At 40.9% G+C, this 16,436-nt stretch overlaps 1 protein-coding gene across 1 annotated transcript; it reads right to left on the bottom strand.

Annotated features, from left to right (window-relative positions):
* Positions 1 to 4,681: 4,681 nt before the first annotated feature.
* LOC123068568 (threonine--tRNA ligase, mitochondrial 1) lies at positions 4,682 to 14,109 on the bottom strand. The gene is made up of 20 exons (XM_044491170.1): positions 13,825 to 14,109; positions 13,203 to 13,440; positions 12,981 to 13,040; positions 12,798 to 12,887; positions 12,560 to 12,634; positions 12,311 to 12,439; positions 12,139 to 12,228; positions 11,107 to 11,195; positions 10,896 to 10,992; positions 10,640 to 10,726; positions 10,451 to 10,535; positions 9,241 to 9,335; positions 9,100 to 9,132; positions 8,643 to 8,729; positions 7,368 to 7,460; positions 6,644 to 6,736; positions 6,345 to 6,566; positions 6,182 to 6,253; positions 5,550 to 5,621; positions 4,682 to 4,965 (listed from the first exon to the last, which is right to left on the bottom strand). The coding sequence occupies exons 1-20, from the start codon at positions 14,040 to 14,042 to the stop codon at positions 4,870 to 4,872; spliced, it is 2,121 nt and encodes a 706-aa protein (XP_044347105.1). The 5' UTR covers positions 14,043 to 14,109; the 3' UTR covers positions 4,682 to 4,869.
* Positions 14,110 to 16,436: the final 2,327 nt, after the last annotated feature.

Here is a 16,436-nt window from a genome sequence, read left to right as displayed (position 1 = left end):
TCAACAATTCAAAAAGCACTTGCCAAAAGTTGTGCAGATGGGGTCCGAAGAGCAATAAAACAAGAGATGGGGGATAATCTTTATTCGGTTCTTATTGATGAATCTCGTGATATATCAATAAAAGAACAAATGGCCTTGGTTGTGAGGTAAGCCATTGGTTACTTTATTATGTGTTCCATCTTTTGCCTGGTAATCGCCTTTTTTCTAATTAACTAATTTTATTATTTCTTCTATGCCTTACAGGTATATGAGCAAGGGAGAAGTTATTGAAAGATTTTTGGGTATCAAGCATGTCAAGGAGACAACAGCAGAAGCACTAAAGAAAGCATTGGTTGAGGTTCTTGGTAAGAATGGGCTACTTATTGCAAATTTACGAGGGCAAGGGTATGATGGAGCATCTAATATGAGGGGAGAGTTCAATAGTGTTCAAAAACTTGTCCGAGATGAAAACCCATATGCTTTCTATATGCATTGTTTCGCCCATCGATTGCAGCTAGTAGTTGTTGTTGTCTCAAGATGTTGTTCTTCCATTGAGGATTTCTTTGAATATGTGGCCTTGATTGTGAACGCCGCTGGTTCGTCTTGCAAGAGGAAGGATATATTGCTTGATAAGCAACGCATAAATCTGTTGGCTAAGTTAGAGAGTGGAGAAATTTTCTCAGGAAGAGGGAAAAACCAGGAAACATCATTGGCTAGACCAGGAGATACAAGATGGGGCTCTCATTATAAAACACTAGTTCGTATAGAATCGATGTGGGATGCAGTTATACAAGTGTTAGCTATTGTGCATGAGGATGAGCGTAATCCATCTAGGGCAGGAGGTTTGGTGCAGATAATGGAGTCTTTTAGCTTTGTGTTCATCATGAAATTGATGTTGCAAATCCTTCGCATTACAAGTCAGTTGTCACTTCTCCTGCAACGGAAGGATCAGAATATTGTTCAAGCCATGTCTTTGGTTATAGATGTGAGGTCTTCCTTGGCCAACTTGAGGAACCATGGTTGGGAACCACTCTTTGAAGATGTCAAGATCTTTTGTAATGTTAATGATATTCCGGTTCCAAATATGGATGAAGCTGTACCGAGATTCGGCCGATCAAGAAAAGGAGGGAGAAATAATGTTACTCAAGAACATTTTTTTCGTGTTGATACCTTCTATGCAGCAATAGATGCTATCACCACAGAGCTGGATCATCGCTTTAATGACATGGCTTCAGAACTGCTATGTGGATTTGCTTGTCTTGACCCAAGAGACTCATTTTCCAAGTTTGATTTGGACAAAGTTGCTAAGCTTACAGACATCTATGATGCAGATTTCTCCAATGATGACCGTAAGCGTATGAAAACCGAGCTCCAGTTGTTCATCAACCACATGAGAAGACATGATGGCTTTAGAGTTTGTTATGATCTTGCAAGCCTAGCCAAGAAAATGTTTGAACTTGAAAGAAATATTATGTTCCCTCTGGTTTATCGCCTTATTGAGTTGGGGTTGCTTCTACCGGTGGCAACGGCATCGGTTGAAAGGGCCTTCTCAGCAATGAAGATCATCAAGACCGATTTGCGCAGCAAGATGTCCAATGGTTGGCTTGATGACTTAATGGTGTGCTACATTGAGAGAGAGATATTTAAGGGACTTGATCTTGCTGAAATTAAGAAAGAATTTCAACATGAAGGTAGAAGAATGCCATTGCCAGGTTCTATTTAATGAGAGTAAATCTTCATTATGGGTATGTATTCTTTCTAACTATCTTCGCTTGCATAATGTTGTTTCTATCATTATATCCTACTAGTTACTAATTCATGATTTATCTCTGGTGTTTATGTTTTATAGGTCATCTTTATACCGGTCTAGGTAATATAAATGGTTTTTTTGGCACTCAATCATCCATGTAATCTTCATCAGCTAAGGTATTTAGAGTGCCAATAGTTAAGTTTTGATTTCGGTTTTATTTGTTGAACACCACGTAATATTTATCGAGTATTCTAGTGAGCACTTCCATAGTTGAATTATACATGGTGTTCATACACTCCGCCACACCTAGAAATTATTCCTGCCTTCGCCACTGGAGGAGGTACTACAACTGCAGCTCAAATTTCCTCTTTGTTAATCTGTTGCTTTGATTTTTTTTTTGTTTCTGATTTTGTTGGTAATTGTTCGCTCGCTCTTGTGAACCCAGGGAGTCGACTGCAGATATATCCTTTGGCATGATGATCATGCAGCCGGTGATGGACAAGCTACAAACAACGATGACGGTAGCAGAGGGCGCCTGCGATTGCCAAGCCCTAGCAGGGAGGCGGCATCGGAGGCGCCTGCAATTGACGAGAAAGAATGAAAGGAAGTGAGCAAGGGGAAAAAGAAAGAAAGAAGAAGAAGAGAGAGAGAGAGAGAGAGAGAGAGAGAGAGAGAACTGACTAATGGGACCCACTCAGCGTTTTCTGCCCAGTCACCGCCTAATCAGCATCATGGGGACAAAAACCACTCAAAATTAGACAGAAACCACTCAAGGGGGTTATTAACCCGGTTTTGATGATTTGAGGGTGTTATTTGTCCCGGTTTTGAGTTGGGGGGGGTATGTATCCCAAAGAGTGAATTTGAGGGTGATTTGTATACTTCTTTCTTTTTTTTACTACCATATGGCGGCGGCGGCGGCGGCGGCACGAGAAACCCTAGCTAGCCAGGGAACCAAAATGAAGTTTTGTATGAGGTGCTCGCGCTAGCTCGGGGCCTCAATCTTCAGAAATTGGTCCTAAAACTAATTTCTCACAAAACTATCAAACCCACCGGCACCGGCCTTTCTCCAATCATCCCATTCAACGAAAAATGAGCACCATCACCGAGTGTTGGTGCCTCACATTCGCGAAGACACGGGGCATTCCTTTGTTTCCAAAGGTTCCAGGAAATCAAGATAACTAAAGAGTCGAATCCTCGCTTGTCCTTATTGGCAAAGATCCTCCTAGCAGCGAGCCACCGATCTTCTAGGTTGTCCTTAGACGAGGGACAAATAACATTGATATGGAACCCAGAAAGGCATCTATGCCAAGTATCCCTCGCGGCCCCGCGTTGCATGGTGATGTGTTCGATGTTGTCCTCGCCCTGATTGCAAACAAAGCATGGAGGCGTTTCATCCTGCAATCCATGGCTAGCAATCATGTCGGAAGTTCAAACTCTGTGATGGGGGACAAGCCAAACATACATCTTGCATTTCAGGGGGGTGCCGGCATCTCCAAACACAATACGTCGTCGAAAACATCTTTGTCCTTTGGTAAAGGAGCCAGTACACCGAGCTTGCCAAGTAGCCCCCATTCGAGTTTCATGGCCAAGAGATTATGTTTGGTTGAACGACATCTCGATCCACTTTATGGACTTGCCAAGTAGCCCCCATTCGAGTTTCATGGCCAAGAGATTATGTTTGGTTGAACGACATCTCGATCCACTTTATGGATAGCATGCCTAAGCGCATTGTACCACCCTTCTTCCATCAGCAAGACAAGAGGAGCAAAGGCCTTCAATCCACCTATTTTTTTCATTCAGAACCAACGGGATGATCGTGAGCTGGCCAAAGTTCCATCACCCCGGAGCAGGTCCTCACGACAGCTTGCTGTCCAAGCGGCCCCGCAAACAAAGGATCTTCATCGGCAAGCGTGGCTCCAACCGACGCCAACCGTAGCGGCCCCACAAACAAAGGATCTTCATCGGCAAGCGTTGCTCCAACCGACACCAACCGTAAGTACAGCCGCGGCTAGGCATGTGGTTCCATCAGTCACGATGACCCTGGCCTTCGAGTTAGTAATTATCGCTCCCTCAACACCACTGGCTTCCACACTCCAAGAAATTCCCATATCAATTAAAACTTATGAGCCGTTAATCTGATAAGACCGGATTTTTTTTAAGCATCAGTATAGACACAAGCGCTCATATACACGCGCATACATACCTAGACTGAGCCGGCATATCATCTTGAGATTTACGAAGTCACCGTCATGAGATCCCTCAGATGACGCAGGAGATCTAAAGATCGTGCCATGCGCTTTGCTTCTCCTCCCCAAAATCTCTCACGACTCCTTCCTTCCTCAATGTCCCAATGTCTCACGTGTCTCAATCTAAAAAAAATCTGCGCATACCAAGGCAGAACCTAATCAACTGAACCGCCCCAGCTCAAGCCTCGTCAGAACAACGGCGACACGGCAACACCGTCTACCATCATACATGAGGCGTTGCGAGTCCTCATCACGCCCTTACTAGGAAACGACCCCACCGCAATGACCATGGAAACCCTCAGGCCACCACAGCCGCAAGTACAACAATTATCCTATGTCACAAGATGTTTTCGTCAAAGATAGGGAAATGTGCATAACTACCTTGAATGCAATCAGAGTGACCTCCCCATAGGCAGCCCCAGCCAAGGCCTATCCGATTGCATTCGTTTAAGCCATTCCCATCATTTTCCACATTTCAATTCTAAGAAAATCAGTCAGAGGCTGAAAGGGTTACCGCATATTTAGGGCCTCTTCAACTGGATGGATAGCAAAAAATGAAGGAATAGAAAGAATGAAATACACAGGGTTAGAATGTGCTGACCACTCTAGTACTACAGGATTTGTTGTACCACAGGAAACATAAATGTTTTTTCCCAAATAAGATTCAATCCTACTATTCTAACAAAATAGGCACAACTCCCAAGGATTCCAATCCCCATGAAAATCCTTCGAATCAAAGAGGCCCTTATAGAATTGATACATCATGGCAGTTAATGTACATGTGACAACATGAACAAGAATATCATGATTTTTCATTCACCTCACTTCACCAAATTACAATGTGGGTTGTGCAGTAGATGTCTTGGACAAAAAAAAGATGATGCGACTTAAAAATCACTGGAAAGACGCAACTTCGTCGTTAAAACGTGCAATGACGTCAGCAATGCTCTCTGTGGATAGGTCTGCCCTGTCTCTTACCCTCAGAGAGACCTGCAACAGTACAGATCATTAAGATAATTCAGCATTTCATATGGAACCATAATCAGTGCGCTAAATCAAATCAGTACGAGGGCAGGCAAAATCAGGCAAGCAGATGAACTACAACAAATAATTGCTGATGTAAACTGTATGGTCAGTTTTAGTCTTCCAACAGTAAAACCCCAGTCAAACGTGGCCTGGTACATGATTTACCATTCACAGAATACACATGTGTCCTCACGCTCACAAGGCAGCAGCTTTAATATATAAACAAGCACCTAATGCATTGGTCCATGCACGCTGAATGCAATTCCTAAAATTACCAATAACGGCAGCAGGGGAGATTATAGATACAAAATAACCCTTGCTAATACTAATTCCTAAAATTACCAATAACGGCAGCAGGGGAGATTATAGATACAAATTAACCCTTGCTAATACTAGTAATAGATATTCCATGCTATAGTGAGATAGATTCATAAAATAAAATAGCCGATTATATCAGCCTAACCTTTCAAGGTTTCCCAACAAATAAAACAGACATGCTAGGTTTAATCTGCAATGGCCTTTTTTTACGAGGGTGGGAGAAGTCAAACCTTTCCAGACTCTGCCTCTTTTGCGCCGACGACTAGAATATAGTTGAATTGGGCTAACTGAGCCTCCCGCACCTGCAATGATGATTTGAAGGATGCAAATTTTGTGATATTTCAGTTGTGTACTTGGGAACTTCAATAATCATAATAATGATAATAATAATAATAATAATAATAATAATAACAAAATTTGATTCGGAGGGAGTAATAATTTTAAAAAGATGCAGAGGTGTTATTTTTGCAGATAAATGTGTTTAATATATTCTCGACATCTGTGAATTCATATGTTTCACTGGGAGTTCTTTTAGAAAATTGTGAGGTACATGGACAACCCACCAATCTTTACTTTACTATATATAATACAGTAGTATTTAAATGGGAATTGGTGGTAACTTATTATGATCGATAAAGTATACTATATCCGCAGCAAAGCACAGGCATTTTGCTAGTTGAACTATATTAGATGCGTGATAAAGGAGAAAACGATACAGTACATTCAGTCCAACAATCAAATTAGTGTATACCACAACGCTGCAAATAATCCATATTTTCCATTCAGAAAGTTCAGACAAACAAAATAAGCACATACTACAACAGAAGGTAAGAAAGTGCACTAAAAGTCAGGATCTGATTACCTTCTTTTGAATTGTTCTATCAGTCATGTCAATGTCAACATGAAAACCAGCTGCACGTATCTGAGCATGAACCTGAGAATGAGAAGCAAATCGATTAGTCACTTTGTGTCCTATTGTAATGTAAACACGTCCAAATTTACATACATTGTGAAATCACATTTACCTCTTTTGCATATGTTAGTGAATTGGCAGATACACAGCAAACAATGGCTTGTCGGGGGCTTAACCACAACGGCCATTTACCATTATAGTGCTCCAAAAGAATGGCAAACATCCTTTCAACTGATCCTAGTATTGCCCTGTGTATCATTACAGGCCTCTCAAGCTTGGCTTCATCCTCTGCAGAATAAGTCAACTTGAAGCGAAGTGGCAGCTGAAAATCGAGCTGCAACAGACAACAAGGGTTAAATAGAAGACAATTATATTCTCTATAGTTGATGTCAACATAACATAAAAGCGAACCTGTAGAGTTGCACACTGAAATTTCCTCTTGAGGGCATCAAACACACCAATATCTATTTTCGGGCCATAGAAAGCACCATCTGCTTCATTTATCTGCACATGGATATCTAAGTAAGAATTGACAGAATCATGGCTTAACAAACAGCCAGGCATGCAAGTTTCTTTCAATGCAACTACAACACTGTGGTAAATACGCTACTGCTGATACAAACCGGATCAGTCACAAGACAAACTAAAGATAAAATTCAATATTAGCATTCGTAACTTGAGGTTGCAAGAAAATACCCCAGTAAGTGAACCTTTTGTATCCTGCTTATATTTTGCTGTTCTTTCTGTAAATGACCTTGAGTTGTTTTTCACATTCTTTCTACAGGTATCAGATATCACTCTGAAATATAACGCAAAAACAGATATCTGGTATCCACCCTGTTTGGTTCCTGGACACACTTCCCTGTCTTAGGTTTGTTCTTGGTTTGCACCACAACTGTAGCTTGCCACACTTAATTGTTCACACAGTCCATGTGGCATATAACCTTTTCCAGAATATTGCCCACTTGTGTGGATTTTGTTAGCCACTCCTTGGTGGTAAGTCACACTTTGCCTAAGCTTAGATGCAACTAAGCCATAAATCAAGCATTCCTTGGAAGTACTAGATGCTATAAATGCACATCTAGCAGCAATGGGTGATGGGAAAATTATGGGTAAAACAACTCTGCAAAGGTACCTTCCATGGCTTCCCAAACTCATTCAATGCTTCTGTCAGTTGTTGCTCTGCTTTGTTCCAGGTCTCAATGTCACCTAAATACTTCTCTGGTCTCTGAAAAAGTAAACATTCATACCATATATTAGATGGAGTATTATGTAGTGCATATGTTAACAGGGAGAGCCCAGAGATAGGTTTATGCAGTTATTTCTATGAGATTTGGCAGTATGAAACTTTAGTATTTGGATTAGCAATACGGAAACTGAAACTAAAGTACATATAATTTGTTATATTTGATATAAAAAGAAATGTAGAATGTTTATTGAATATGAGTAGCATGCATGGTCCTTGTTAAGGTGGGTCATTTTCATGCATGGTGACACAGTGAGTTGGCATAGTTGCATGTCGAGAGAATTAATGTTAGTGGGGAATGCATGGTGACATGGTGAGTTGGCATAGTTGCATGTTAAGAGAATTGAGTTAGTGGGGATCAACTTCTTATGAACTAAAACCACGTCCCCTCAAAAAAAATGAACTAAAACCACGTCAGTTATTTCCAAACGGAGGGAGTAGGATATGCTAGTGGAACGAGATGAATAGTTGGGAGTAGCCATTTTGCTCTCTATCATCTTTAACAATATTCACATGTTCATATGTATTCTTCAACATGCTGAGAATTGATTACATATTACTGTACACACCAAAGATAGGAAAATGTGCACAGTCCCACAGAGAAAGGATGACATGGCATCAACTGACTATAGTGTTAGAAGCCTAGAATGCCAAAAGAGAGATCGATAGGCATTTCATTAACCAGGCCAGCGGTTCATCAACCTATAACTGACCCACAAATATATTCCACAAACATAATAAAAGGAGAAATGTGACTATGAATACCGCGATGCATCATTACTAAGATTTTCAGTACGATCATAAGGGAAAATATTAAAATAATGATAAAGTGCCATATTAATACTGTCAATATATATGCATGATGTTATGATTCAACTTCAGTCGTGGTTTATCAAATATGTGCTAAAGAGAAGGAAGCAATCAAACAAGGCTGTCTACTAAAATGTACTCCCTCTGTTCTAAAATAAGTGACGTGCTTTTAGTTCAATTTGAATTAAAACCACATCACTTATTTTGGGACGGAGGGAGTATTTTATAATTTTAGTTCATTCAGTACAGTGAAGTTGCAACCTTTCAGCATCACCATTTCATGAGAATTGTCAAATATGTATTAAAAGTTGCTGCAGATGTTATCAGTACATAAAAGGATGAGATTACTATTACCGTTGATAACTCCAGCTCATATTCAAACCCAAATATTTTATAAACATAATCAATGAACTCCAAGCAAGCCCGAACTTCATCCTTGATCTGCACCATCAAAATAACTTAAATTGGTGTGCAATAACACAAACTCACAAACCAGCTCAATTGCTAAACTAATCCAAACTACAATACAACTACTGCCTGTGGGATGTGAAAATATTGAAACCTGCTGGAAATATCCCACACAGCATGAATTTGTGTAAAAAAAAATCTCAAATTCGCAGGAGAGCTGCGTATCATCATTGTACTAAGAAGAAAAAGAAGGGGTAAGAACCCTTACAACAGACACACACACACACACACACACACACACAGAGGCTGAATTTGTGTAATCATGCAGCAAAAATGTTTACAATGAAGCATAATATAATTCCAGTAGCATCAAAAAGGGACAATCTATGTATCACAAACTTACTTGGCTCTCCATGCAAAAAATATGGGCATCGTCCTGAAAGGAACATAAAACAAAACGATGATCTAAGTATGGAGCTAATCAGAAATAGTAACTCTTTTTATCTTGGAAACTAAAGATCCATGGAATCACATTAGACTTTACCTGTTGGAATCTTCTGACACGTGTCAAACCTGTAAGTGCACCACTAAGTTCATTTCTGTGCAGAACTCCAAAATCAGCCATGCGGAGAGGCAACTCTGCAGCATTTCATTAAACAAATTTGCTAGAATTAGCACAACTGATCAAATCCACCTTACAGCAGCAGACAGAATTCCCACTAGGAGTATTAGAGAAGCCCAATTAATTCCCTCTAATACTTCAAATTGTGAATGTGGAGGTTTGCTTGATTTGAGTACTTGACATTTATTGGACATCGGATGCAAAACTAATCATCTTTGTAATCTTGGGCCCAGGTTCTTCTACCCAAAGAAGAGATGCACACCTAAAATGCTGGATTGGTGCGCACTGTGTCAATACGATGCCCGCCTAACTCTATCAGTTCAAACTTTTGGGTGAACCTTGGTGCATGCAACTCAATATGGTACCAGAGCCAAGAGACCTTGAATTCAAGGCCCGGCCAACGAAGTTTTCTCAAAATTCTTGTAGCCTACATCGATCTCTCATCTCATGCCTACAACAGTATATTATGCAGGGCAAAATCCAGCTTTTTTTTTACAAATATTTGTTTGGATTGGTTGCGTGCCCATGTCAATGCCTCTTTGCCAACTATAGTTCTTTTTTTGCTAACACTGGCCAACTCATGGGCAACCAAAACCTTGGCCAAATACCAATATTTTGTACGGCAAGCTTGTCAAACTGAACATAACCATAGTGCCAACTTTTCTCAATCAATTTGAGGTTTTGGGTGAATTAGTTGCTGCATGCAATTGAATATCATGAGATTTCGCATTAAAGAACAGTTCACCAAAATGACAATGTAATAAAGCACTGACTGCTAAATAATAAGTACGCAACTCACAGTACCAATAAAATAGATAATCTTACATGAAAAATACTTCAGAAAGGAATAAGCTTTATGACCACCACCATTGCAATTTTGCAAGGTACTGAAACTAAGAAACCAGTACTGGTCACTATATAGGTTGCGCCACCTTGAAGCAGCTATGTGTGTAATCATTGCACTCGGCCTAGCACGCGCTTTTTCTAATAACCAGTGAGGGTACCTAGTATGTATGGCCTACTAGACCTAGTTTTAATACCTTGCATTTTTATTTTTAACCATGCAGGATAACTGCATTTTTACCTTGACCAAGATATCATTAAGGAATCTAAACAGCAAGAGAGGATTTACCTCTATACGATCGAACCTCGTGTCCAAACATTAGGCAATGGCCAGGACAATTCATTGGCTTAAGGCCAAATTCTTGTTTCTCGATCTGCACAAGAAAAAACAAGCACCCATAAAGGTCAGACCACGACACCCATATAATCTAGATCATCACGCTTATGATTTTCTTTTGGTATCTGCAAATGTGCTTACCTCAAAAACAAACATGTTGTCCTTGTAGTTTGCAGCATGTCCAGAGGTTTCCCAAAGTTGCATGTTGTAAATATTTGGACTCAGAACCTAAATAAACACACATAAGGAATAGAAAAACAAAAGGCATAGTTCAACTATCGATGATCTAGGATAATTATTACTCCCTCCGTCCCAAAATATAAGAGCGTTTTTGACACTAGTAGTGTCAAAAACGCTCTTATATTTTGGGACGGAGGGAGTACGAATTAAAACCAACCTCTTGGTAGCCTCTCTCTCTATACTCCTTGCGCAAAAAATCCATCAATTTGTTATATATTATAGCGCCATTTGGAAGGAAGAAGCAGCTACCTGGGCTGCATAGTTGCAAAGTTTTGTCAAGAGCTATCTAACAGCAGGCCGGTGAGTAAAGATCTAGAAAATAAAGATATGAAAAGGAACAAGATCAGATAGGAAAAATGCGAAGGTACCTAAGTGGATGGAAAAAGAAGAGTTTCTGGGACTGCCCTAGTAACCTATGATCGCGTTTCTTAGCTTCCTCTATCATATGTTGATATTCCTGCAGATTATAAAAAGCAAAACTTGTATGAAAAACAGAATAGGTTGTTTATGGTTTGAAAATCAAAAGAATTATGAGTATGACTAAAATTAAAATTGAGGACAGAAACCTTCATTATCTAACCAGTTTTTTTTTCTCCAACATACAAGCAAGCTACTGATCATCTCATTAAGATGAAAGAAAAGTACAGAGAGGGGGGCAAAACATCCACACCTCCAACACACACGCCACTCACACAATCTGAACAAACTAGCTAAGAATCACCACGCGTAGAGATGCAGACGACTGGCTCGCCCAGGGGAAGGACTAAGCTGCGGACCATGGCCGCAGGCCGGCAGAGGTATGCAGAGCTAGGGTTTGAGAGAAGGAAGATTTGGGAATGGGAATTGGTTGTCAGCAGCAGGGCTAATAAAGGGTGGTAATGAGAGCAGCCAGTGCGCCGAGAAGGGTGGCACTGGGCATTCATGGCAGGATACTTCTTTGTTTTTCCTTCTTCACACGAGGCCCATCTGTAAGTGACTCAGCACGGAGGGGCAAAACAGTCCTAAACACAGCGCAGTCACGGTCAAACGCCTCTGACTAGACGGAAACCGCACGGAAGGGTGTTTCTGTAACAGCACCAAAACTGTGCACATTCGAAAACTAAGGATAAAACCATCGAGAGAGAACCAATTAAGAGCAAGAGTGTAAAAATCCCTTTTATTAATACAAGAAACTTGTTTGAAGTAACCAATAAAAAGGCATATGCTTTCACAGGGATATAGGAAAGTTGTACACAGCTGATGTAGCAGTGTTGTGCAAATCAAGCCACCACAATGCATGTTAAAAGGGAAGAAAGATGCTAGCTAAAAACTAAAGGAACATATTCTATGAAAATTGCATGACATATCCTTGTGCGTACACAATTTTCCAGTTTCCAAATCAACAAAGATACTCAAATTACCTTGAGACGTTTAGAATCAGGGAAGGAGATTCCATATACTCTCTGCAGGCTCTCACGGTCTGCTTTTCCTCTCCAGTATGATGCTGAAGCCTATATTTACACATCAAACTTAAGTATCTAATATCATCAAGAAAACTTGGGAGTTCAATGGATAACCAAAGAAGAAAAATACCTTGAGGCAAGCGAAAGCTTTAACAAAGGAAGTATTTGGGATGTGCGGGCCACGGCAGAGGTCGACCAAAGGACCACATCTGTATACTGTAATGGTCTTGTCCTCGGGCAATTCGTTAATTATTTCAACCTGAATGTATGGTTAAACATATTCAAGAAAACGAACATGGCGTCTCAAGGTGACATAGGAAGACTTTGATATTTAGATATAAAAGATCAAAGGAAGGGAGATATGTATGATGAAGGTTGCCTTAAATTCATTTTCCGCAAAAACTTCAAGAGCTTCTGCTCTGGAGACTTCAATGCGTTCAAATGGTTGCTTCTCCTGCATCAAGTTGAGTTGGAAAGCGCTTGTTAAAGAAGGAGTTTAGTTATGTCACAGAGATAAGACACTAGTTTAAAAAAAGTACATTGTTCGGCAGTGGCCACAAATTAAGGGTAGGCAAAAACTTGAGTAAAAAAGAATTAAGTAAACTATGATAGCATACCGCAACAGCCTTTTTAGCTTGCTTGTCAATGAGGCCAAAGTGTGTATCATTCAGTGTCAAGTCCTTGTAGTGGGCGTCGTAGTAAAAACCCTTAACAGGCAAAGTGTCAAGTCATTAGAACACTGAAAAAATAGGACTAGCATATTTTCATGCCCCAACCCCAAAACTTGAGTGATCCCATACCTCTCCTCTTGTAGTACAAGGTCCAATGCACAACTTGCAGCCATACACCCTCTCGAGAGACTGCAAACAAACATCTTCTTCAATTAGAAAAAACTTGAATTGAGAATGAACAATAACAGAGACATGAGAAAAAGAAAAAAAAAAGACTATGCAACTAACACACAATTTGGCCGTAAAGAAAAACTGCGCTCAGAGATAGATATCCAGGACGTTTTGACTCACTTCTCCAAGAATATGAGCACTCGAGTGCCAGAACGTGTCACGCCCTTCGTTGCTGTCGAACTTGAACAGCTTCAGGTCACAGTCGCCTTCCAACGGCCTCGTCATGTCCCAGAGCACGCCGTTCACCTGAGCTATCAGGCAGCTAGCCGCCAACCCAGTTGATATCCCCGAGGCGATATCCATCGGGGTCGATATCCACTTCTTGCCTTCCTTTATCGCGCCATCAGGCAAAGTTACTCTGCATGGCATTGCAAGCAGGAACCAACATTATTATTACACAAGCTGGAAACTAATCGTGTGCACTTGAATTCAGAACTCCCAACAAAGGTATGCTAGCTGCGGGAAACAAGCAAGTAAACTACTACTAATTGTGAAGATGATCTGAAATCTGTAGCAGAGAACGCATGCGCCTAACAACAAATCGGATTCTGCCATCATGCGGCTACGCGATTAGTTTGCAGCTCAACCACTCCCTATTGAACATACGCGCTGATTATACATACAGATAAAGAACGAGGCCATGTTTTTAAAGAAGAAGAAACACGCCGCGGGGGAGCGGAGACTCGAGCCCGGGTCCTCTGCTCCCCGCTAGTCATATGTGTCGGCGGGAAGGGATGCAAACCTGATGGAGTCGCCGCCGATGTTGAGGCGCTCGAGGGCCTGCCTGGCCTGGATCTCCTCGAAGATGCGGATCCGCTTCTGCGTCACCGCGTCCAGGTAGGGCGCGTCCGGCGCGACGGCCGGGTCGCCCATGGGCTCGGCGGAGAGGTGGAGGAGGAGGCGGGGCGGGGGCTGGCGCTGCCGGAGGAGGGAGAGGCCTCGTCGGAGGCAGATAAGCATATAGTGGCGGCGGCTGGAAGGAAGGGTTTGTTTAAGCCCCGGGGTTTTTTGACCTCTTGCGTGGTAGGGTTTGGTGACGCCAAGTCATCGAGAGATGCCGGCCAGCGAGCTCCTCCTCCCCGAAGCGCTAGGCGGGCTGGCCCATTTCGGAAGGAGGCGAGCTAGGCAGCGCTAACGGGCCGGGCTCATGCATATATTTATATCTTCATTTTAATGATACTCAAAAAAAATATGTTCATTTTAGTTTTGTTTTAAGACACGACGTCAATCTCCACAGCCAGAAAAGTCTGAGATAAATTCAGTAAAATGCGAGCACCAATATCAAGTTTAACACTTGAATCCTGGTGGGCTGGATATACCATTGTCCTCCTAACCATCCAACCACAGGTTTGGTTCGCTTAAGGCATGACATGCAGAGGCATAGCAACACGTGTCAACAAGATGGATGATGATGATGATTCGATAATGAAGGGCCTTCCATGGGTTACAGTTAAATTACATATCAATCTCAAAAAATTTATTGACCACATATTGTGGTAATCTTGTGGAGCCTTACCCCTTTTCAATGAATTTAGCTCTTACCATCAACAGAAGATACATGCTCGAAGAGGCTACCAAAATGATCGGCGGTGGAATTCATCCATTTAAATTTACGGATGATGAGGACAACACAATAGATTCACTCAAGGTTTGTCGCACAGCAAAAGCATAATGGCAACTCACTAGGAATTTTATGGATGATCTACTCAGTTCAAAAGCCGTGTTATTGAATATAATCATCGTAGATGACGTCAATTCTTCAATTTTTAAGATATGCCAGCGACAACTTAAAGTTGAGCAATGTTGGTCATCACTCCTTTATGTTCATGTGAAATCCTTTCTGGACCAGCTCGCCTCTTTTACTATAGCAAAGAAAGTGATTATTGTTTCTGATAGTGATAAGGATAAACCCCCAACAGAAATCATATCGATGGCTTAAAGGTAAAAACAGCAATGTTTGTTGCTTACCTTTCAAAAGCATATCACTTCATGTGCATGCCAATTTCACTATAAGATCCTATCAATCTGTCTGCTACAGGATGCCTTCAATGATGCAGGAGCCTCGACACCACCGACCTCATAGACATCGGATGAGTAATGATATTTTTTCCCTATATTACTAGCTTCAACACCTATATACATTGTTAACATTATTGTTTTGTAGTGAAACTGTTTTTAGGCCTTCTAAAATATCAATGTCTCAGCTCAGTGCATACATGACTCTATTTCTCAAAGCCTAAAAACAAACTGGCATGTATAAGGTGCTCTTAAAAAACATTTTCCATATGAACTACAAGAAATGTCACTATCCAAATGCACTGTGATTACCCTTTTGCAGGTGCCAACCGTCGTTACAAGTGTCAGAAGGCAGTCTTCTATTCCCTCTACTTACCATAGACTATTTCAATCGTATCGCATGTAACATATGAATCCAACTTTCACTTTGATGCTTTTTTAGATATGTCGATGTAACATTGAAGTGCATCATGCTCTTAGTATGTCCTCCCATGAAATATAAACCTCCCAGTCGATGTGTTGCTATTATCTCCTTATTAAGTTTGAACTTTTATTGCCATGATTCAAAAATTATGTGCTCACAGAGGCTTTAACACGCAAAAATCAACCATCTTACCAATTGATTCTCATTTCTCGAGGCATGTTGTTTCAAGGGCATCGCGCGGCAAGCCCCGCACCGTATCTAGTGGGTACTTTGATTGGGCTATAACACTACACAACATCCCCCCTATACTTGCAATGGTGAATAAGTTGTGTTGCAGTCTTTTTATTTTTTGCGGGTAATGTGTGGCACACAATATTCGACTCAGTGTAAGTCAGATTTTTTATTGGGCGTGTTTAGGGCACAACTAAATGTGTCCTAGTTATTGCACATCTAAGTGACATAATCAAACTAAAAAGAAAAAGATAAAAGATAAAAGAAAATACTTGCACGAAAATACTTAGAGCACATCTAGATGAGCTTTAGCAAAACTGTTTTTTATTCTCTTTTCTTTTTATTTGATTTGTTTGTGAAATTCAGAAAGGATTTTTTGAAAAACGCAAAATTTATCCATTTTGTTGGGGTCCGAAATAACCAATATGAGATCGCTATGTCAGGATTAAATGAACAAATCGATCTCAGGCCCAGCTACCGCATCCTCTTCTCCAATCTTCCTCCATTTTTAGGTGTTTTATAAGTTTGTTTAAGGTTTGTCCTACGGGGGATTGGATCTTTTGCCCCACTTTACATGGGGTTTGATGATTTGCCCGAGTGAATAGCAAAAAACTACCAAATTACGGCCTATCATTCCGGAAAACTACCACTTCTTTTAATTTTTCAAAAAATACCACAAAAAT

Source organism: Triticum aestivum, chromosome 3B (genome assembly GCF_018294505.1).
Source record: "Triticum aestivum cultivar Chinese Spring chromosome 3B, IWGSC CS RefSeq v2.1, whole genome shotgun sequence".
NCBI lineage: Eukaryota > Viridiplantae > Streptophyta > Magnoliopsida > Poales > Poaceae > Triticum > Triticum aestivum.
Note: the sequence above shows the minus strand (reverse complement) of the source record. Positions and strands in the feature narration are given on the sequence as shown.